Below are 24,021 nucleotides of genomic sequence, written 5' to 3' on the forward strand. Positions count from 1 at the left end.
ATCGAGGGGCTCGCATGGTTCGGGGGCAACTGCACCCTCATCGAGCCAGTCCCTTTTCTCTCAGCGGCGGACATAGTGTACAGGGTCGCTTGTGCCCTGTGTTCCTTTATGAAAGGATGTGTGCGTTCTAAATAACGATGGCTCATGTTAGTGTTGTGAAACTCTTCCAAAGGTGGCACTTTGAAGAAGCAAGCGGGGCTCGTCGTGAACAGTTTTCGTAAACCACGTTAAGTTTTCGGTTTGTAACAAGCGTCTAGTGCGTCTTAAGAATAGGTGCTTGTCCTATTCACCAAATGTTAGAAGCACAAAAGCCCACACACAGTGGCACGTGTAAAGTTGTCACCAGCACATCCAGCACGCATCTACTTTAGTATATACAGTTATTTAATGCCACCGCTGTACTTTTTATTGACACTTGAAAACACAAAGGTTTGTTTACACCTGAGGGGCTCATGCAGGACCATTGGAGGGTAACAGACTTCCACAAACCACGACCTATTTGTATCCACCAGTGTTGCATAACTAAAAGCCGGTGGTGAATTTAGCTCAGGTGCTTATCCAAGCTCTTTGTGATCGGAATCCACCCTGTTTTGTTAACCACGTACTTCCTAACAGTATTCAGTAGCCGACTACTGATACAAAGCCTCTGCGTCTCTGTTCATACATTCACTGCACTCCAAAACACATAGGTAAAATACATTGTAATTTACAACGCCAGTTGCTCTAACTCTCTAACAAATGCGAGAGCCATTGCTTTGCAAATGCTTGTTTTGTTTTCATGAAGCTTGTCCTTCTGTTACACACTCAGGCCACCAACCAAAAGTCCATTTCAAGTTTTCCAGCCGTTGGTTATTTAGTTAGTTACAAGCACCTCTTGCGTCTACCTGGTACGACACTGCCACCTTGTGGCTTTTCTGAAATTTATAGCCATCTAATTTAAAATTGATAGGTTGCTTGAAAGGCACTATAGAAGACTTAGCACAGCTTTCTATTCCTTCCCAGAGGTCAGCAGTATGATTTGATTAGTATAAAGCTCATGCACTTTCTGATTTGTCCTATTTAGTACAGTGCAAGTCTCATACTTTATCTCTTTGCTGCAATGCAGATGCTCAAGTTTGCCTACAATCTCTGAGTGTTGGTGGCTTTCCAGCTGTGTCTTCTCCAGCATAGTGCCTTACTGGGCGCAGCCCCCTAGGATCCCAGGTGTTTCTTTCCCGGAAGAACCACAATCAAGGGCTCGATTGTTTGCTTTAGAGTGAGCCTAATAGTTTGGAGTTTTTTTTTTTTTTTAAACAAACTATTTGTCATGACATATCAGCATTGAGTCGGTATGGACTGCTATCTTATCAAAACAACATCGCTACATATTTTGAATACAATGTAAAGAGGGTTTATGACCTTTTGAGGGGATAGGTTTCATGCAGAGGAGTCATGGATTCCTGTCGAATTCCATGCCAACCTGTTCTTCTGCTGTTAATGCTTTCATGGCGTGGCTTTTTTTCAGGTTTCACCTTGAGCGCATGCGCTATCAGCGAAAGCTATTGCTCTGCTGAAAACAAGCTTAGAAGGGGCTTAGAACCTGCTCATTATTTTCCTTCATTTACCACTGGCTGGCTTCCACTTTGATTTAGTTTTCATGCTTCTTATTGGACAGTGCCTCCTCCTCGCCTCCAGCTTCCTTCCTGGGCTCCGTGTGTCCATGCTGTGGAGCTTGGACCAAGTACTGCTTTCGGTCTGTGGCTGCAGAGGTACTTTTTTATTTTTTCCCTTTTTTCTTTTTTTTTTCTTGAACTGCAGCACACTCTGAGTGCATCATTTTGCAGGCTCTCTATACCCAACCCTCCCACCCTGTCTGCATTTTTTTATTGCTTTCTCCATTCCCCTCCTCTCCCGACTGTCGCTGCTTGCTCCCTCTGACCACCTCCACTGCATCTCCCCGACTGAATTGGGTTACGGCCTATGCTTTATAAACAATTTACATCTAAAGCCCACATAAAACATAAGCAGCGCGATGGGTCAGGTCATACATGTTTTAGATGAAGTACTTTGGTAGTGGGAAATGATGCTGTGTTGCTGCTGGGCCGGTTATTTGTGTGTTTTTAACTTCATTGCGTTTCTTTCTACACTGTAACAAAAAATGTAATTCGATAAAATGTCAAACTATGAGGATTTTTGTTACTATTGGCGATCATGAAATAGTTGACTATTCTGCACTTCGTCATCGCTGCCCTTCTGTTTACACACAGATTTACAGGATGAATCACGTATTTTTTGGCCCTAAGAAAAAAACAAAGATTCCAGGCAGGCTAATCGATCTGTGCCAGTGCACTGAAGGGAGAGGATGTGGCATTACGACTAGAGCTACCAACTTTGAAACTGGAGAACCAGGTTCAAGACGTGGCATTGGTTCAAGTTCATGTGATTCTGGGCAAATCACTAAATCGCCCTGTGCCTTAAAAATAAGCCTAAAATGACTGTCCTCGCATAATGTAACTGATGCTCATCTAAAGGGCTCCAATACCTTCGGGCCAAGTTTGCGTTATATAACAGTCTTTGAAATGAAATGAAAAGGCACTCATATAGTGAACTGCCACTCTGAGAAGTTTCCTCAATTGAACTGTCCAGTATGGCAAAAAAAGTTAAAACTGAATAAAAAGGCACATTTTAGCTTCTGTTTGAACTTAGTGGAGGGGAGATGGCCTGCATCTTCAAAGGGAGGTTATTCCAGGCTACAGGCCCAGAAAGAAGGACCTGCCACCAGCTCTAGAATGCCTGATCCTGGGGATTGTGGCCAAAAAGGCACTAGCCAAGCACAGGCACCTAGAAGGAACATATAAACTAATCCTAGACCTGAAGTACCCTGCACCAGACTGATGAAGGGATCTGTGGACCAAACACGAGTCTTGAATAAGATCCTCTTTTTTTACAGGGAGCCAATGAAATGCTCTGAGATATGGGGAAACATGCGCTCTCAGCCGCAAGGCCAAGAGAGTGTGAGCTGCTGTGTTTTGGGCCACCTACAATTTATTGGACAGATATTCAGGGAGGCCCAAAGACAAGGCATTGCCATAGTCCCACCTAGATTTATTCTTATTTTGAATGTGTAATGCACGTGTGTGTGTGTAATGCATGTATATGTGTAATGCACATAAGTGTAGTGGTTGTGTTTCTTTTATAGTTATTGTTATGGTGTTCTTTGGGCTTTTGGTGGGAGGGCGTGGTTTACTTTGGGGTTTTGGAGGGAGGGGGTGTTTTATTTATTTATATTTTTTGGTGAAGCGGTGGGGCACTTAACTCGCTCCACCACTTTCAAAGGGTAGCCGCCGCCGCGGCTTGTCTTGTATGCTTGCTGTGAGTTTTGAACTAGGCAATCTGTCATTCCATATTTTATTCGGCGCAGTCCTCCTCAGAAAATTCCACAGTCACAAACTTAGTGAATTTTAGGGACACCATGCATTTTCTGGGTTTACCAGAACTAGAATGATGAAAGCTATGCTAATATATAGATTGTAGAGTAACATTTTGGAGTCTGTTATTTCATTATGACAGCACTTTACGGTGAACCCAACACCTCTTTGCAGATGTTTTTGAAGTGCAAGGTGACAATAAGGGGGTTTGGCCTTAGTGATGCAAGTGAATGGTCTGGAGGTTAGGCTAGAGAGGCCAAAAGAGGGATTGCAAAGCCAAGTTCCAGATGTAATGCTGGTTTTAAAGAAGGAGGTTAAGTGCGCACAGCTGCATGTACGGGGCTCCTGTCCCTAGTTGAAGCTGTGGGCATGCATGTTTCCACAACGGTCAATAACAGGTTTGCCTTCTGAATGTTAAGCTTATAAGGAAAGGTCACTCTTGATGAACATTGTTTGATTTCTTCTACACAAGAAGAGTAAATTTCATCCGGAATTGTGGGGTTATGCCTAGGGTAAGGTGATGGAGGGGGCAGTAGACAACTAGTATTGCAATGAGATGGTTCTTGGGCTTGATGGTGTATGGGGCTGTGATGCGCTCAATGGATGAGAATGTTGTTGTGGATTATAGTTTAGGGTAGTTATGTTGATTTGTCTAGCACCCCTTTGTGTATCTTCTGTTACTCAGGATGGTTTTATGGCCCAGAGCACACAGATTACCGAGAGTGCTAGTTGCGTTGTCTACACACCAACAAGTGTGTTGTAACTCAGGAATGCAGAGGGAGCGGATTCGGTAAGTAAACAGGTTTAATGTGAGATAAAACAGGAGCCACCCACAGCGCGTCCTTCTCGCCGCCAGCCAACCGCCTATCTGCGAGCCTACGTCCTCCCCATTCCACATTCCACCGTTCTACCTCCCCGCGCCCTACATTCCACATTATAAACAATACAAATACATAACATAGCATCTCTCCCTTTTAAAACACAAACAAAACAAAACACAAAAAACAAAAAGATACATATTCAATAATAGGGGAAAAATCTAACTAAAGATTAAGACACATCAGACCTCAATTTCCATGGTAAAAACTTTTCCCTGGAAGATCTACGCAGAGACCTTTCTGAAGAATTCGTAGCTGAACTCTGACCATTGGACTCATACGAACTCTGGACCTGCACCCTCGACTTTCCACTATTACAAACCTCCCTACAACCACTAAGATCAATGGGACCTGGAGATCGGTCCTCCGACACCTTAACAATCTTCGACACATTCCACCACTGTCCACCATCAACCATGACCGCACTCCCATACACCTTTCTCACCCTAACTGGATTACTGAACCCAGTATCACCTTTCTTCACAAATAAACTTTTTTTTATACGCACCAAGTCACCAGGACAGAACACACGCAACTTAGTAGCTTTGACCGCATCGTATCTATTCTTCATGCGCTGTTGTCCAGACTCCACCTTTTCCCAGCTGACCCCTCCATCCATTACTCTCATTCCTTTATTTTTCAATGAACTTGCTAACCATGAAGGAAATAAAGTGGAAGTGGGTTTGCGACCTCTCAACGCTTCAAATGGAGACACCTTTGTCAGAGAATGAGGTGTGGAACGATAGACCCATAGCATGGTGCTGACCGCCTCTTGTATGTCATAATTATTGTGTCTGGCCCATTTTATGCAGTCCCCAACAACTCTATTCATTCTTTCGACCAAACCATTAGTTTGGGGATGATATAACAAGCTTTTTAGATGTCTAATGTTTGATTGCTGTAAAAAGAATTCCATCTCAGAATTAACTAATTGTACTCCATTGTCAGAAATGATGGTGTTGGGGAAACCCTCACGCCTAAAAACGTCTTTAAGAAAATTAACTGCCTTAGATGCTGACGGGGTGGCACAAAAAATAAACCTCTGGCCATCTGCTGTGATAGGCCATGAGAACAAAAGCATAACGCAAGTTATGAGGAAGAAAATTAAAAGGCCCAATCATGTCAATCCCAAGATTCGACCAAGGTCTATCCGGAACTTGTATAGGATGCAACGGTGGCGTACACACCTTGAGACCCTTCTCAGCAGAATTACAAATTGCACACCCTCTAATAACAGCATCCACATCTTTGTCCATAGATGGCCACCAATAACTCTCTCTTAATCTCCTTTTTGTCATAGTCGCCCCAAAATGACCTTTGTGTGCTGAATTAATCAAACCTGAACGAATACCAAAAGGTGGAATACATCTCTCCCCCCTCAAAATTATCTGGTCTTCAAAAGAAATCTCATCAGCAACTTTACAAAATGGTTGAAGAGGTAAAGGAACACTTTTCTCTTTCGGCCAACCATTGGTCACAAAATCCTTTACCTGAACTAAAATGGGATCCTCATGTACTGCTGTCTCCCAATCCATTTTGCTAAAAGCCTTGAACACAGGAAGATCCACACTAGCTACAAAACAATCTTCTCTATCATCTTCCGAATCACATTCATCCGAGTCCTCTATGGGAAACCTAGAGAGAAAATCCGCTCTTACATTAAGTTTACCCGGTAAAAACTTAACCTCAATATCATATTGCAGCAACTTAGTAGTAAGACGAGCAATACGCGGAGTGGTATAATTAGTTTTTGTCTCCACTGAGAATATAAAGCAGGGGCTTGTGATCGGTTACAATCACAAACCTCCTGCCCCAAACATAGCTCCTGAATTTTTCACTTGCCCAGACACACGCCAACAACTCCTTTTCAATGACGGAGTAATTCAACTCTGCCTCTCTCAACACTCTAGAAGCATAACTAACTGTCACTTCTCCTTGCTTAGAATCTTGGACGAGAACAGCACCCAAACCATATTTGCTGGCATCAACCATTATCTTACATACTAACTGGGGATCATAAGGGCGTAGCGCTCTAGCATTGGTCATTTCAATTTTCGCCAAATCGAATGTGTCTTGGCAATTTTTGTTCCAAGAAAACGCCACACTCTTCTTCATCATATTAGACAAGCACTTCATCTTAGAAGCTTAATTAGGAATAAACCTGGAATAGAATTCACACAAACCCATGAAAGAGCGTAGTTCATCCTTATTTTTAGGAGGAGGACAGTTCCTGACAGCATCAACAAGACCAGGTCTTGGTTTGACCCCCTCAGACGACACAACATGTCCCAAAAATTCAATCTCCCTCTTCCAGAATTCACACTTTTGATCCTTCACCACAACCCCGCTCTCCTCAAACACTTTCAGTTAAATGTTTAGCAAAAACAAGTACATCATCCTGGAACACTATTACTCCATCAATATCCCTCAAAAGATGTGACATATTGCGCTGGAAAACAGATGCTGCTGATGCAAGGCCAAAAGGCATTCTTCGAAACTGAAAAGTACCAAAGGGTGTGTTAAAAGCTGTACAATGTTTGGAATCTTCTTCAAGAACAACTTGGTGGTATGCCGAAGCCAAGTCAATTTTGGAGAACCATTCAGCACCATTGAGTTTACCCAACAGATCATTTATTCTGGGAAGCGGAAAAGAGTCGACCCATATCTCCTTGTTCAAACTCCTCAAGTCAACGCAAAGGCGCATTTAACCACTGCGCTTGCGAGCAACTACAATGGGAGATAACCACAAACTAGACTCAACCGCTTCAATTACTCCTGCTGATTGTAACTTTTCTAACTCTAATTTAAGATCTTCTCTCAGGCTGAAGGGGATCTCTCTCAATTTGTGCTTAATGGGAATGGCGCCCTGTTTGATTCTGATTTTATGTTTGAACCCCTTAATGCACCCCAGTTTTTTTCTCAAACACACCAGGGAAAAACTCATGTAAAGACTGCAAATTTAAACCACCACAATCTTTAACAACCATGACTTGTTCAGCGGTACCTGGCCTCAGTACCATACCAAAGAGGCCTTGGTGGTACCATCCTAATATGTTAAGACCCTTTACTGCCACATACACCTTTCCCCAGATTCTGCGCCCTTTGAACTCCAAAAAATCCTCAATGAACCCTTCAAGTTCGATCTTCCTTCCTTCATAGGAGACAGGAGCTCTGTCAGGAGGAAGTAATGCTCTGGAACCCCAAGTTTTCTTAAACAAACCCGATGTCACCATAGTGATACGTGCACCGGAATCAACAAGTAAATGAAGAATCTTGCCACCCACGTTAATGTCTACATAGGGGTCAATACACTCTTCCGGAATACCCGAAACAACCTTGTCATCCGTGACCACAACAATCATATCACGGAACTGACTTTCCAAATCATTTACCACAGGAGGATCACACACACTGTTAACTTTGACATTCTTACTCACATTACTCTGACAAACTTTAGCATAGTGACCTAACCGGCCACACTTATGGCACACCACATTCATAGCAGGGAATCCTTTAGAGTCTTTCGCATGTGGTAAGTTACCACATCTAAAGCAAATATTTGTTTGTTTAAAAAAAAAAAAAAACTGTTCATAGATTTCTGTTCTTTGCGTGAAGAGACAACGTTAATAAATGTTTTTTCTTCTTCCTTGCGTTGAATTGCAAGTTCCTTAAGTGATGCCTGAGCCATTTCTATGCTTTTAGCTTGCTTGATAACATCTTCAAGTGAAGGGTCCCCCATAGTGAGAAGTGTTTGCTGAATATGTTTGTCAAAACAATGTCCAATCATCTGGTCTCTTATCAGTTGATCACGGAAAGTGCTAAACTGGCATTGTGCACACAGCTTCCGAAGTGCACTGACAAATTCATCAATGGATTCATTTTGTAACTGGCTCAAATCTCAGAGCCAACTTTTTAACAGTTTCTTGGTATTCATCCAACTCATCATTATCCTGAATTTCAATATCTGGGAGATGTTTAAGAATTTCACGTCCTTCAAAACCCAGAGAGTGTAATAACAAAAAAAAAATTCTTTCCGATCTAAAACGTGATGCTCCAATCGCACCCAAATAAGTCTCGAAAGCGTCGAACCATTGAGACCATAGCACAGGTGGTTCTCTAGGGGTTTCTAAGAAAGGCGGGGGAGCAGAAACAGATTGCATTTTGCAGTACGTAGATTAATTTTGACTGTGAATTCGAAACCAAACACCAAGAGACCAAGAGCCTAACTTGATCACTAAGAAGGATCAAAACTGCAAAATGCAGTTTCAGTATAAATAATAGTCCGTGATATGGCCCAGATTTATAACCAAAAATCCTATGGTCAAGCATAAAAATACGTGTTCCCAAGCTAAAATAAAAAAACAAAATAGATCCACGTAAACACTGCTGCTGCCTTTAAAAAAACAACACGTGGATAGACGCACGTCAGTAAACTAAAACAGTTTCATGTAAACACAGCGGTTGCTTTGAAAGAAAGTAACAAACTTGTCAAATTTCGACGTAGACGGACGTGCCCAAACTCTTTCGTAACAACATAGTGGTTGCCTGGATACAGACGCGCGCACCTCCTCTGTTCATGCGCTCTGCACTTCAGTGCGTGCTCAAGCTAGCCGGTTGCTAGGCGCAATGTTTGCTTGGATACAGACGCGCGCACCTCCTCTATTCACGCGCTCTACGCTTCAATGCGTTCTCAAACTTGCCGGTTGCTAGGCGTGCATAACTTCCGAGTTAGAAAAAAATTAATGAAATATCACCCTGAAGAAAATGGTCCTCCATGAACCACGAAAGCAGGATACACACTCGTGAAGGAAACAACTTCACCCTTGAAATAGGAATGACTCGGTGATTCCGCGTAGGTTCCGAGGTGGCTCCAGTAACTCGTCGCCAAAATTATGTTGTAACTCAGGAATGCAGACGGAGCGGATTCGGTAAGTAAACAGGTTTAATGTGAGATAAAACAGGAGCCACCCACAGCGCGTCCTTCTCGCTGCCAGCCAACCACCGATCTGCGAGCCTACGTCCTCCCCGTTCCACATTCCACCGTTCTACCTCCCCACGCCCTACATTCCACATTATAAACAATACAAATACATAACAAAGTGCTGAGTGGCATTTCCGGGCCAGCAGTACTGTTGCGTTCAGGTTGGATAAGGGGGGTTGCTCCATTTGGCATGCATTTCTTAAAGGGTAGTGAAACTGATCAGTCGGAGCTCTTACAGGCTAGAAAACAAGTGATGTGGTGGTTCATTTAATGCATACAAAGTGAAGAGTGTCCTGTGAGATCTAGAACATCAAAGAACAAGAGTATATTGACGGGCATCTCAAATAGGGCCCTTAATTAGAGACTTTATTCAAAACTTGTATGCAACTGTGATATGATCCTTAAAGTGATATGTTCCATCTTCATCTGTGATGGGTCATTTGTAGATGCTCTGGCGTTTGTGGTACAGAACAGATCTTATTTCTACAATGTGTGTAAGCAAAGCTAGCCACTGGTGAACTGTGCGCCAGACAGAACGTTCCCCTGCGGGAGGGAAGCTTTGATATAACTAGCACTGTAGTTTACGCGTCTTTGGCTGTGACTTGAAAACTGGATCCCTCAGTGGTTTGACTCTTCTGCTGCAGTAAAAGCAGTTTCATAAGTGTGCCTTTACCCAACAACTATGACGCAGACAAAACGAGTATTCACACAATATGTAGCTTTTAGATCACCACAGCTGATTCACCAGCTGGGTGTGCAGCTAAACAGGACTACCAAAAGTCTTCTAGGTGGTATTGTGAGAACATTCAACCAAGACTAGTAAAAGTTGCATCTACGTTTGTGCTCTTTGCAATGGGCAGTTAAAGTAGTGATCCATTACCCATCATGGTGCCCGCATCTCTAGCTGTTGCACGCCTTCTGGTGTGGGCACCTACATAACTGTGGTCTAATTGCAGCATAAAACTACATTGTCTGTAAAACTGCAAGTTAAGACAACTGTTTAATTTAAATTGGGGCCCACTATTGGCAGCCAAAGGGGTAACATTCTAGTGACCGTGTGTACTGCCATTTGATGGAGTTTGTTTTGACCAATGACTTTGTGTTTCACCACTGCGCATATTAGTTGCTCAATGTTCACCAGTAGCACATTGTATGTTTTGTTCAGTTTAGCCGCCTATGGGCTTTGACATTGCATTAGTCATTACATTCTGTATTCTGCCTATTGGCTTTGACATGGCATTAGCCATTACTTTCTGTATTCAGTTGAGCCGCCTATGGGCTTTGACATTGCATTAGCCATTACATTCTGTATTCTGCCTATTGGCTTTGACATGCTGTATCCAGTCTAGCCGCCTATTGGCTTTGACATTGCATTCCTATTGGCTTTGACATGATGTATTCAATTTAGCTGCCTATTGACTTTGACATGCTATTAGATATTCTGCCTATGGGCTTTGACATGATATTATATATTGCATTTTGTATTCAGCTTAACTGCCTATTGGCTTTGACATGATATTATACATTGCATTTTATATTCAGCTCAGCTGCCTATGGGCTTTGACATGATATAAGACATTGCATTTTGTATTCAGCTTAGATGCTTATTGGCTTTGACATGACACTAGACATTGCATTTGATACTTAGGTTAGCTGCCTATTGCCTTTAACGTGGAGTTAGACATTGCAGTTGAGAATCCAAGCTGTATTTTTCCAAGCTGTGTTTTTGCACCAGAGAACCAAGATGTTTTGTTCTCACAGTAGACTAGACCTGATAAGAGAGAGTACATGGGTGTTATTTTTCTTCGCTTGAGCTTGGGAACAGGAGTAGTCTTGGAGACCTGGCCAGTCTCCAAAAGGCTTGCTCAGTTTCCCAGGTCTGAGAGGAGGGGGCACACCTTTGTAACGAATGTAACAGGCTGCAGAGAGTCAGATTCGAATCTGCCGGACCTCGTGCTGGAGCTTGGCGCCAGCTGGCAGCAATCCCGTGTGGGTAGATGAATCTCTTTCTCGCGGCTGACAGGGGTCATCAGCTTGCAGACCTTAGAAAGATGAAGCTGTAGATAGTTTCCCACACGGTGAAGTATTTGTTTTGCTTTGCATTCAATATCTTATAAATATAACCTGCTGTGTATATTGCAAACTGATATATTTTGTTTGATTAACGCGGACTTGAAAGCTACTAATTCGTCATTCATAAATATTGTGGTTGGGGAAGAATTAACAACAATAAAAGTCTTCTTTGACCTCAGAAGTGCATTTCTGTTGTGTTATGTTAGTGCTTAGAAACTAGATAAGAGGAAAGCACTACACCGTGGTGAAGAGAAAATTCTGCTGGGAGGTGAAGCAACTCTAGTGGGCTCAAAGATTGTGAAGTTCACTGGAGGGAAACCTAACGTTGTCAGTAAAAATGTGCAGCTTTATAAAGCGACTCAGAGGCCCTCTAGCACAACAACCATTGACCTTCCCAGCAATATCCTTGCATCTAGTATACCTCCTGCCCTGACTTCTGGTCATCACGTCAACAGACGGGGCCTAAAGGTTATTCCGGTAAAATACCTGACAGGGAGCCTTACTACAGTTTCTCCCATTTATAACCCTCCCCGCACGGAGTTTAATCATTTAGGGGCCCAGATGGTAAGAAAATGTTTGTCCGATATTAGCATAAATGCATCCAAGTACTTGATTTGAGGTGTGTTCGTGCAATGAATGATACAAAGAAAGGAGACCAGGAGCAATCAATTTACATACTTCCTCCATTTTCACAAAAACGTAAAGAAAGTTTGGAAAACGTGCGTGGGGTGAAATTAGAAACAACAAAGAGCTTACGTTTTACCCGAGTGAATATTACACGATTCATTCTCCTGTTGTTTATGAAGGTCAAATTGTGAGACACTGCCTGATTCCAAGGTCGTTCTGTGGTGAACTAATGAAGACTGATGGTTTTGACCTCTTGTTTAAGTTTGTATTTATTGCGGTGGTGTTTTGTGTCCCATTACAAATTATAAGGGAATTAATCAAAGACAAGCTAATATCATTCTCTGGCTTTTGTCGGTAGCTATCAAATGGCTCTTCCCTAAGAAACAGGTGCGAAGTTTTAACTTCTAGTGAGCAAGTTTTCATGTAGCATTGTCTTACGTTTGCAAACATACCTCCAGAACAAACACTGAAACCTACCACCACCGACAGCCAGGTGGCAGCACCTGACTGTACTCCAGTCTGTTGTAGGAAAGGGCACCATTATTTCTCATGATATAGTTTAGCTTTAAAACTGCTGCTGTAGATGATATCAGGTGAGAGAGCCGCATATACGTAAGACCTGTATTCTGCAGGCCTAATGAATATAGGATGTACAGAATGTGTGCAAGCTATGCAGTAGAACCTAATCCGGGTTACCAACCATTGCATCACATATTTAAAACTATAAATGATGCAAATAAACCCAGCGCTTGACAAGTGTAACTGCAGTGCTCCTTTGTAGAATTCTGGCCTTATTTTTAGATTACACTCTAAAAGTGGCAGCTGATGTGTAGATACGATATAAAATTATACCCTATTTGATATGAAGCATTTTCAACATCTATAGTACTCCTACCTACTTTCTCATTGCAGTCCTTGCAATACAGTGGTGAGTCATGTCTGGAAAATGGGCAATTGCATTGCTAAGCCGAAATGTTAATTCTCTCTACATTCCCAGGAAGACATAAATAAATTGTCAGAATACCAGGGGCGGCTGCTCTGTTACTGCAGGGGACCGTTTCCCCCACCCTCCACCACCACCAGCAGCGGCAGCTGTAAAACCTTCAAAAGAAAACTATAATAAACTTTTGTTTATTATTGTCTTCTTCTAAAGGGGTGGGGTTGCGGGGTGACCAGCAGTGACAGCCCTCCCCCTCACTGAGCATGTATGTTTGGCTGGTCGTCTCGGGCCAGCCAAACACACATGCGCAGTAGGCTCTCTCCAGCCCAGCAACAGAGTTGCCGGGCTGGAGAGAGCATGCACAGGCTCCCAGTCAGCCTGGGAGCACCCTGGCTGGGCGCTCCCAGCGTCAGAATTGGCTGCAGGGCAGGCTGGGAGCCTGTGTCTGCAACGGAGGAACGGAGCGACGCAGCTGCGAGTTAAGGTAAGAGTTTTCTTTATTTTTTTTATTAAATTAATGTTTATTGACGCCCCCCAGACCCACCCTCCGCTAGCCGCCCCACCCCTTCTGCACCGTGCGACTGGAGAATACTCATCAACTTTCAACAAAATCTAGGTTAATATTTTTCACAAACAATTGAACATCTACTCACGCAGTAGACCTGAACCATGACGAAGTCATGAATTTGCTTCTTTGAGTATTTCCAGTAGGGGTTACCAGTTGTCCTTAAGCATGACATTAAATTGATTTTATCAAGTTAGATACATATATTATGACTAGCAGTATTATGATACAAGGAGGCGGTCTTCTTGTCATTTTCCATCTTCATTAAAGTATTTTTATGATATGAAATGTATGTGTTTCGTTTGTATGTGTTGGAATTAATGTATGGCATTATTGCCAGTCTGAATGTATAGCCCAGTTCGTCATTTATCTATTGAAGGCTAAGATTTAAAATAATATAAACAATTAAGAGAGGATCTATCTATATGTGAAGCCACTTACAGCAAAGAGTTTGCTTTAATGAAATAGAAAAAAAACATGCCTTTCCATTAACTGGTTCAGTGTTTCTCTTCCAAGATGGTTTCAGGGTTGATTAGCAAGAGCAGTTTAATTTTCCCTTGCCCTGTAAATCGTAGCGAATAACTGGAATCCATTCTTCCTTAAACAATTGGCTGCCTGCTGCAACTAGTTTTTCACACTATCGTTTATATAATGTTTTTTCTTCATACAGGTTCTTTATGTGCCCGCGACTCACCCTTGTTCTGTGGCTTCTACGCCCGTTCCCACTGCTGGCGGTGTTCTTTCTGCTTCATCATCTGATGCAGAATATGATAAACTTCCAGTGAGTATGCCTTATTTGCTTCTTTGTTTTGTGACATGTTAGTTTCGACTACCTTTTACGCTAACACCGTTCAGGCCACTTTCCCCAATCCTTCACCCCCATTTTACTGTGTGCACCAAGCCAGACTAATTCTGTGCCATCCACAGGCCTTACATTTCATCCTGGTTTCAACTGGTAACCAATGGAAAGCTTTCTGAACCGGCTTGATGTGGTCTCATTTACATAGTGTCATTTAAAGTCCTCTTTAATGATACAGTTGTATTGTAAGTCAAAATTCTGAAAATGCTACTTTTATGAAGCTGGCATTTTCCTGTCCTAATATTTCGGTGCCTGCACTCTGTGCTCTGGGTCTCAAGACTAGGTGTAGTTGCCTTTGGGTGTTCCTCCCAGGCCAGCACACAAAGCAGGACTAGATGTTGGCAGGACCGTCTGTCCTGACAGCATGGGAGAGGTGGAGCTGTGCACAGCCCCACTTAAGTCTCAAAGGAGCAGTCTCAGCACATACACAAAGATCTTCACACTAGCCCTTTGTCACCCCAGGCATCCTTGGACGAGGGCAGTCCGAAACGAAATTCCAGAACCATCTGTGGAAGGAAAACTCCAGAAGTTTCTTCTCTCATTGGACTGCCCTCGTGCCTGTCAACCTTTGGTGTACTTGAAGGGACTTCCCTGCTTCTCCAAAAGGACTGCCCTGCTGCTTTTTCTTTTGCGTTAGCCCAGGACAACTTGAGTGACTCCAAGGGTTAGTTGACTGGCCTCCTGTTCAGAGCCTCAGGGTCAGAACCTACACCTGGCCCTTGCACGAGTGAGTCCTTAACATGCATGTGATGCTCATCCCACCCTGGACTCTTGGAAGTGGTGCAAAAGGGGCCCAGGAAGCCCAAATCCAAAACCTCGGACTTGAAAACCAAGAGGAGACAAGTCCTACGTGCTCACCGATCCGCCCAAGGTGCATCACCGGTCAGCCAGACTTTCTGGCAGGTCCTGCTACGTTCTTCTCCGCAGCAGCAAATCCTGTTCAGCTGCTCCTCACAGAAGGTGTATCCGGCCCCATAGAGCCCATGTCAGCTACAGAGTGCAGCATTGTCCCTCTGGATATTTTAAAATTCTGAAAAAGAGACTAACGGCCTGATTTAAATCTTGGCGGAGGGAATATTCTGTCACAAATGTGACTGATATCCTGTCTGCCTTCTTACGACCTCCATAGGATATCGGACATTTTTCTTCAAAAATTCTTCTAAGTCCAAAGGTAAGCAGAGGCCAAGCCCAGTCCACTTTGTGTATCCAGACAGTGCTCCATCAGGGTCCGCCAAAACGTTAAACTTTGCCCCAGTCTTGCGCGACTAGATGTCTGCACTTGGCGCTTTGATGTTTTAGGCACTATTTTTCCATGTAAAGTTTTTTTTTAAATTAAAAATCATAATTGCGGTTCTACTGATTGGATTTTTGTAATTTTGATGTCAAATACTTTAACTTTTACTCTGTTTCTATCTTAGTATTGTTTTTTCTGGTGGTTTGTTTTAGCCTTATTATTACTATTATTTGAGGGCTGCATTAATAACCTTACACATTGCTTTCAAGGTTAAGCCTGACTGCTTTTGGTGGTTATGAAGGAGCAGGAGGAGGACCCAAGTCCATGTCCTGAGCTGCAGCACTCAGAGGAGAGGAGTACAACTCTGTCCCAGAAGCTGGAATCCCATGCCAGGAAAGGGAGCAATATGTCTTTGTACGGTCTGTTCCCAGGGTACCTATAAGACAAAAAAGCTGAGGGAGTTCAGGCTGCAGCTGGCCAAATTAAACTTTGAAATACAATAAATAGGTTTATACAGAGGGTATAAATGCCCTTTTTATCTCTTCAATGAAAATATTAATTAACCGTTGGATGTGGTTTTACTTCATTTCAATTTTTACTTTCCTTTTACTTAGATGTTTCTTTCTGTATCACTCCCAACATGAAAAATACAACCACTACCCTTATTTTACACACCATAACAAAACACTTATATACATATACTACAACATATAGTTAGTGAAATCATTAAAAAACAAGTTGTTGCACCGCACTTTTCCATTTACAGTTCATAATCAAATCCGCTGCTAAGCCCTTTCTTCAGATGAGCAGTCTTTGGAAAGAGGTAGTCCTTATTTTTAGTACCAACTTTAGTAGGATATTACTTCCTGTTGTTAATTGTCTGGTACCCTCATATTCTTCCTTTTTGTTTTATAATTAACTTGATGATGCTTCTTATTGTGGTCGACTTGCTTCAGCCTTACAGATTTGGGCCTCCTCAGGACGTGGGAAAAGGTGCCTATATATACAATATTACACAAATTTAACATACTCATGCTGTTTATATATAGCCATAGCTGACCGTGCCACCAGAATCCATAAGGACTCTGTTCGCCAAAATCACCATGTCAGCCCAAACAACAACTCCCTGTGAGGTTACTTTCTGAAGTATCTTTAAATTATATCTTTCCATTTTGTTAATAAGATAGAATTCTCATTCTCACTATTTAATCACCCTTTGTGAACATGCCTTGGTGCTCCAAGTGCCTTACTATTATTTACTCTCATACTAAAACCATATTTGTGAGAATTATGTGTATAGCCTTTATTTCGTAAACATCATTTTCTCGCGGACCTTTTTTTTTTTTTTTTTTTTTTTTTTTACGATAAACTGTTTGATATTGCAATTCTTTTTGTTGCTCCTGTTGTTGACTTTATTTGTTTTGTTTGTCACCAAATGTTTTGACATTCACTAGACATACAAATAAAGATATATCATAAGTACTCTATCTTTGTATTTAACCTTACCGGACACTATTAACTATGTCTGTACTTACATTTTCTTCCGTTATCGGGCCAAATTTTTGATCCCGTCCGCTTAGCGTAGACGCGCTACAACACCATCAGCGTGTTGGTGTACCGTACATGCTTCAGGATTCTAACCTATTCCTTAGTTAAGGAGGGGCGCGCTCCTCCTCTTCCTCTTACATAGGCCCGCTACGGTTTTTGGAGCGGCCATCTTTAAAGGGCTACACTGATTATGTACATCATGCTGCACTTGTGAGCGACTTCTATTATTAGTCGAAATGTAGCAAGGGCTTCCGCATATCTTTTTAATATCTATTGTTTGTCTTTAAAACAGTCTTGCTCTCTACAGCTTTTTTTATGTATATATGTGTTTAGTCCATCGTAATTATTGTCAAATTGCATAAACCATATCACTCATCTCGGATATCCATTTGCCTTTATTTTTCAGTTTTTTCAGTTATCTTGTCCTTCCTACAGGCTAGTTTTTGCTACGAAAAAAAACTTTCACTTAAAGATTCCTTATAAAACAGAAACACCAGGGAAAAGAAGTTCATTCTACTCTAAGCTTATTTTGCAATTTCTCCAATTCTATGTCAATTATCATAACAATAATCGTTCTCCATTAAGAAAGCTCTTCACCTGTTACCTTCAGGAACCATACATACTTATCATTTTTTGCCAATGAGAGCACACATCACATTAAGATCATTAAGCCCAGATCTCGCTGTAGCATATTTTTCAATGAATCTGGCCGCCATTTTGGCTAGTGTACCCTTATTTGTACTTTGTGTTTTTCCCAGTACATATAATACTGACCACCATATGTCCTTGTCTTTATGTTTTTTTTCTATGTATTGTTCCACCATGGGGGCCCCTCGTACCTTACATCTAATCCTTGACATATGTTGTAAAATCCTCACTTTTGCCGGTTGGACTGTCTGTCCTATATATATTAGTTGGCAAGGACACTTAACACAATAAATTACATTTTTTTGTGTTAAAATTAGAAAAACGTAATTGTTGGTGTATTTTCCCAATCATTTCTATGTTTTTGGGGTTCTCAGTATATTTACAAGCTATGCAATTATTACGTGTAAAGTGTCCAATCAATGGTGGTAACTCTAACATGCCTCTTAGATCATTTGGTCTCTTTTTTTCTATCTGGGAGGAAGAATGTACCAACACATCCATTATATTCTGTCCTCTTTTAAATGAAAAAAGGGCTTTTGGTATCCCCAGTGGATATAACATTTTCCAATTTATTGCTATGATGGAATTAACCTTATTGACTTTTGGGTGGTATATCAAGACACAAGTCAATGGAACTACCTGTTCTTTTTGTCTTGGAGTAAGTAAACATTCTCTCAGGGGTATGCCATGCCATTTTGAGTGCTCCTTTCACAATTTTGTTTAGGATATTCTCTTGCTAACAATCTAGTGTCCAAATTGTCTGCATTCTCAAAGTAATCTTCCTTATTGGTACAGTTCCTGCGAATCCTAAGGATCTGACCATATAGTAAATTGTATTTCAGGTTACGTGGGTGATAGCTAGCATAGTGTAATAATGTGTTTCAGTGTGTGGGTTTCTTATACAGGTTAACCCCAATTTGGCCTTCTCTGGACTCAATCCATAAGTCAAGGAAGTTGATCCGCCTTGGGTCTCATGTCATCGTAAAATTTAGATCTAAGGTACAATGATTTATCCATTCATGAAATCTACACAAGGACTCTACATCACCTTCCCATATCATAAAGATATCATCAATGTATTGCAACCATCTTTTTATTTTTGTAATTAAAAGATTATTTCTATGGTAGATCCATTTTCTTTCAAAACTATCCATCACCAAGTTCGCAATTTCTGGGGCAGAGCTGCAGCCCATCACTTCACCTTTAATTTGTAGATACATCTCGTTCCCAAATGCGGAGAAAAAAAATTGAGGCATAGTTTTGCTAGATCTAAAATAAAATTAGATGGAACTTTATATGGTAATTCCCTGTTTTCTAGACAACTTCTCATAATTTCCAGAGCTTCATCTTGTGGGATATTTGTGTATAAAGACTCAGGCCCTCATTCTGACCCTGGCGGTCGGCGGAGAGACGGCGGTCGGACCGCGAACAGACCGGCGGTATTAAAAATGGCATTCTGACCGCGGCGGTCCCCGCCGCGACCGACCGCCACTTCTCCACTCCGACCGCCACGGCGGTCATGACCGCCGGGCTAGAGTTTGCGCACTCCGGCCCGGCGGTCGTCCCAAGACCGCCAAGGGTATTATGACCCTGCCTACCGCCGCGGTTTCTTGCGGGCGGGAACCGCCGTGCGAACCATGGCGGTAGGCACTATCGGGGCCAGGGAATTCCTTCCCTGGCACAGATAGGGGTCTCCCCCACCCCCCACTACCCACCCGAGTCCTCCCCCCACACCCTCCACCCCCCAGAGGTGGTACGAACCCCCTCCCCACCCCCACCCCGACATGCACATACATGCACCCCGACATGCACACACCCCCAACATGCACATATACACACCCCCTACACACACATACACAACGGGGACACATACCCGCACACATACATGCAGACATGCGCACCTGCCGAACAGCACACATTACCCATAGACACAGCAGCACCCCCCGCCCGCATACACGCACTCACACACCCCCTCTACACACTCAAACGCACACCCCCATGCACGCCCACATCACACAACACCCCCCCACCCCCTCCCCTCACGGACGGTCAACTTACCTTGTGCGTTGGTCCTCCGGGAGGCGACGGGAGCCATGGGGAGGTGACCGCCAACAGAAGACCGCCAACAGAAGACCGCCACACAGAAATGTGGGTCGTAATTCTGTGGGCGATGTTCTGCTGGCGTGGCGGTGGAGGTTGACCAGTCTCCACTTTCCCGCCGTCCGCCAGTGTGGCTGCTGGCGGTTTTCCGGCGGAACGCTCCCAGCGGTCAGAATGCGCACAGCGGCATACCGCCGCGGTCGGCGGTCTTCACCGCGGCGGTAACTCGGCGGTCTTGCGAAAAGACCGCCAAGGTCAGAATGAGGGCCTCAATGTCTAATGTGACCAACAATTGTATTTGTTCTTCAAAAGCAATACCCACTAAAATATTTATCATGTGCATAGAGTCTCGTACATATGCTTGAGTCTCCCACACCATAGGTTTCAAAAAGGTATCCACATATTGAGCTAAAGGCTCCAGAATTGATCCACAGGCAGAAATAATTGGTCTACCTGGTGGATTTTCTGGATCTTTATGTATTTTTGGGAGAATGTACATACATGGTGTCATACATTACTCTGATTTAAGAAATCATATTCCTTTTTACAAATCCACCCTTCTCTCAATGCCTCATCTGTTAAATCTCTTATCTTGCCTTGTAGTCGTTTAGAAGGATCTTCGCTGATTTTTCAAGTGTTCTCTTACTTGGTTGTCGTGTTACTTCTTCAACATATTTTTGTTTATCCAGTATTACAATTCCTCCCCCTTTTTATAGCCAACTTCTCTTCATTTGTGCAGTTCTGCTTATAAAATGTTTATCTTTCCATTCATTATATCAAATTCTCTTAACAGCACATCTTCAAAAATCTGTACCTCTACTGGAAGTTGATTTAAATCTGGACAAAAAGTGGATTTTACATGTAAACCACTCACACTTTGTTCTATCTTTGTGGTGCTTGTATTAAACTTTGAGGCAGCCAAGGAAGAGGCTACTGCAAAAAGGGCAGCAGAAACTCTCAAACCAGTCTTGGGTGGATTTCTTAGATTACTTTAGCACTGCACTGAGTGGTTTAGTGAGGGGCAGCAAAGTGAGTGATTTTACTGGGCTGTAAAACCTAATTTCGAGAGAGCACACCAGTACCTGATTCATTGAGCTGCTTCACTGACCCCATAAAGCTTCCTAAGGAGGCAGACCTCTGGGTTAGTACTAGAGTGTCTAAGAAAGTACCTGTAGTGACCCGTATAAGGGTGGTTCAGGCTTCCCCCAGCAGAGTGAAGGTGGGGTGGCCCTAGGAGACCTAGTCAAGTCCCAGGTTAAGGTCATAGGGCAACGGTTCCCATGCCCCTTCTGAGAAATTGGAGGAAGGTTTTGGTTGGTAGTTGCCCAGCGTGCCCCATTTCCATCCCCACTGCTTTGATAGTTATGTGTTGGAACACAACAAGTGGGACTTTCTCTATCCTAAGAACCACCCAGTAGTGGGATGTCCAGTGGAGTGGCCCCTATGGCCTTAGGGATAAGTAGTCCCCAGGGGTAGAAGGTAGAGCATGCCTTAGTCTCTCGAAGTTGAGAGATAGACTTAAAGTTTGAACTTGTGATCCCTCAGGGTGGGAGTCGTTGCTTCCACCCAGTCACAGTGAATGGTATCTCCAGACCGTGGTAGTGGAAATTCTGGTTTTCCCAGATCAGTACACTGGACAGGCGTATAGGATAGCTGAAGTCCGTGCGCAGGACTTTTTTTTTACCCTATTACCCTGATGTCCCTGAAATAGGGTGGAAAGTGACCCACAGGAGGGTCATAGTCCGTCCCCAGATGCCTATTGACTGCATTCTGGGAAAATAGTTGCCACTTGTAGTGGAAGAGCAGGTAAAGGCGGATACCCTTAAAGCTCAGGTTTCTGGGGGTAGGGTACCACTCACAAACAAAGTGTACAGCGGACCAGATATAGGGGCAAGGGGTGAAAAGGCTCACCCCTGACCTCCTGTTCAGCCTTGGGGTAGAGAGTTTTGGCTGGAGAACCAGTCTCATGCTGCCACCCTTGTACTGGTGGAAGGGAGAGTGGATGTAGGGTGAGCCACATCACTTAATTGGCCATTGTAAAACTGTCCGCCTACTGTGATACATCTGTGAGCAAGTTAAGGTTAAGTGATTCACAGGTGGATTCCAGAAATGAGGAAAAGGGTCCCCTCTGAGTCGGTCCAGTGGCTCAGGAGAGGGTAGACAGAGGTATCCAACTGAGTTCATAGAGGCATAGAACTGACGTGCCATTGCAGAAGATGCCCATTGTCCATGTTTTATTGCCTCCGCATGAAAACCCATCAAGGTACTGATTAGTCGATCTTGGCTGGAGGGGTTTGTGTTGGGCTTTGCTTTCTCTGCAGGGCCACTTCCAGAGTTTGTCTTCATCCCTTCTGCTTTCTAAACCAGTTTTAGTTGACATTTAGGGCTCTGTGCACTTTACCACTGCTAAGCAATGTGACTGTTCTTGTGCTCACTTCTTAAATCCTGGTAAAGTTGACTTATACCTAATTATCACGTTTATTAACTTAGGAGTGCCTAGTACAGTGGTACTACATGTAACCTGGGCCTGTAAATTAAATGCTGCTACTACCGTCTAAGGTCAAACCGCAGGGCCAGTCGCTCAGCCATCTAAAGAAGCACATGACTGGGGCTGGATCGCCTTCGTCTTAGCCTAAGCGAAGAGGAGGTATCCCTAACATTATGTAAATGGAGAAGGGATGCACAAAACAGCAGACAGATAACGAAAATAGTATCCTGGAATGTGGCAGGCATCACCAAGATATTAGACAGTAAGGCTGCATTGTCCTTTCTGAGTGATGCAGGTGTCATTTGTCTCCAAGAGGCATGGTCACTCTTATCAACCTTGCTTCCAGGAAATGCAGCATATTTTCAGTCAGCGTAAAAGAAAAAATCAACTTTTTCGGGAGTCCATCAGGAGGAGTATCAGTATACATCAAGCATTCAATAATGCTTCCTATTTTGCAAATCAACTCCAGCGTGGAAATGTTACAAGCAGGAATAATTAAGGTCTACAGAAGCGCACAGTTCATATTAATTATCAATGTATAGTTTAACCGTTAAGGCAGAAATGCACTGGAAAACACAGTCAACCAGTTGGATCGACTAATTAACAATCGCAGTGCTCCGGAAATGATCCTACTGGGGGATTTCAGTATTCACAATCTAGGGGAGGTTTGCGTAAACAACAAGGGTCTGCCAATCAATCAGGAGTTTGTAAAGCAGGGGGGATGCTGCTACTGCTTGAACAGCCAGATCTTGAGAAGTTTCCTGAAGGTAAGGAGGTCTTTGGTCTGGCGCAGGTGGGTGAGAAGAGTGTTCCATGTTTTGGCGGCGAGGTGCGAGAATGATCTACCGCCAGTTGTAGTTCTGCGGACGCATGGGACGGTTGCGAGGGCGGCGGAGCGGAGATGTTGGGTCAGGGTCTAGAAGGAGAGCCGTCTGTTGAGATATTCTGGTCCTGTGTTGGGCAATGCTTTGTGAGCGTGGGTGAGGAGTTCGAATGTGATTTTCTTGTTGACTGGGAGCCAGTGCAGGTTTTTCAGGTGGTCTGTGATGTGGCAGTGGCGGGGGATGTCCAGGATAAGGTGTGCGGATGGGTTATGGATGCGTTCCAGCCTCTTCTGGAGTTTGGCCGTGGTTCATGCGTAGAGGGCAATGCCGTAGTTCAGTGAACAACCTGAAGATTCAACATACTTATACAAACCCACAAGTTGGAATCGGCTCAGATGGTAGCAAAGACATCCAACTCTTTGAATAGCCACACTCACACTTTCAGCAAACAAACTACCATTGACTACATATTCTTGAGGCAATATCACAAAATAAAATGACGGACGGAGTGTTGAAACTTTTCAAACACTCACCCCTAGTCACAGATCTGGGTTTAAATTGTTGTTTTGCTTGCCACGTCACCCCAGTTTGGACCCAGCAATATGCAAACCAGTCTTTGTCCTGCTCCCTATGGGAGCAGTCAAGCCCAAACTACCAAGCCAGGTCCTGCCTGGACAGGATTCAAACATCCCGGGACTGGTTTCAGGGTATCACCCTTCATCAGCCAGGCTAGCCAGTGGTGCAGCAAGAAAGGGACCCACGTCTGGGCATACCCTAGCCACTTAGGGCGCACAATGCAATATCACAAAATAAAATGATGGACGGAGTGTTTAAACTTTCCAAACACTC

The 24,021-nt window shown here is 43.3% G+C and overlaps 1 protein-coding gene across 5 annotated transcripts in view; it reads left to right on the plus strand.

Annotated features, from left to right (window-relative positions):
• The window catches only part of NCOA7 (nuclear receptor coactivator 7), a 934,107-nt gene that overhangs the window by 558,132 nt on the left and 351,954 nt on the right, over window positions 1-24,021 (plus strand). For all 5 annotated transcript variants that reach the window (XM_069234813.1, XM_069234809.1, XM_069234810.1 and 2 more), the window contains one exon: window positions 14,142-14,252. In XM_069234813.1, coding sequence (XP_069090914.1) covers window positions 14,142-14,252 — 111 coding nt within the window. The remainder of the gene's footprint in view (window positions 1-14,141; window positions 14,253-24,021) is intronic.

The sequence above is a fragment of the Pleurodeles waltl genome, chromosome 5, assembly GCF_031143425.1.
Source record: "Pleurodeles waltl isolate 20211129_DDA chromosome 5, aPleWal1.hap1.20221129, whole genome shotgun sequence".
Lineage (NCBI taxonomy): Eukaryota > Metazoa > Chordata > Amphibia > Caudata > Salamandridae > Pleurodeles > Pleurodeles waltl.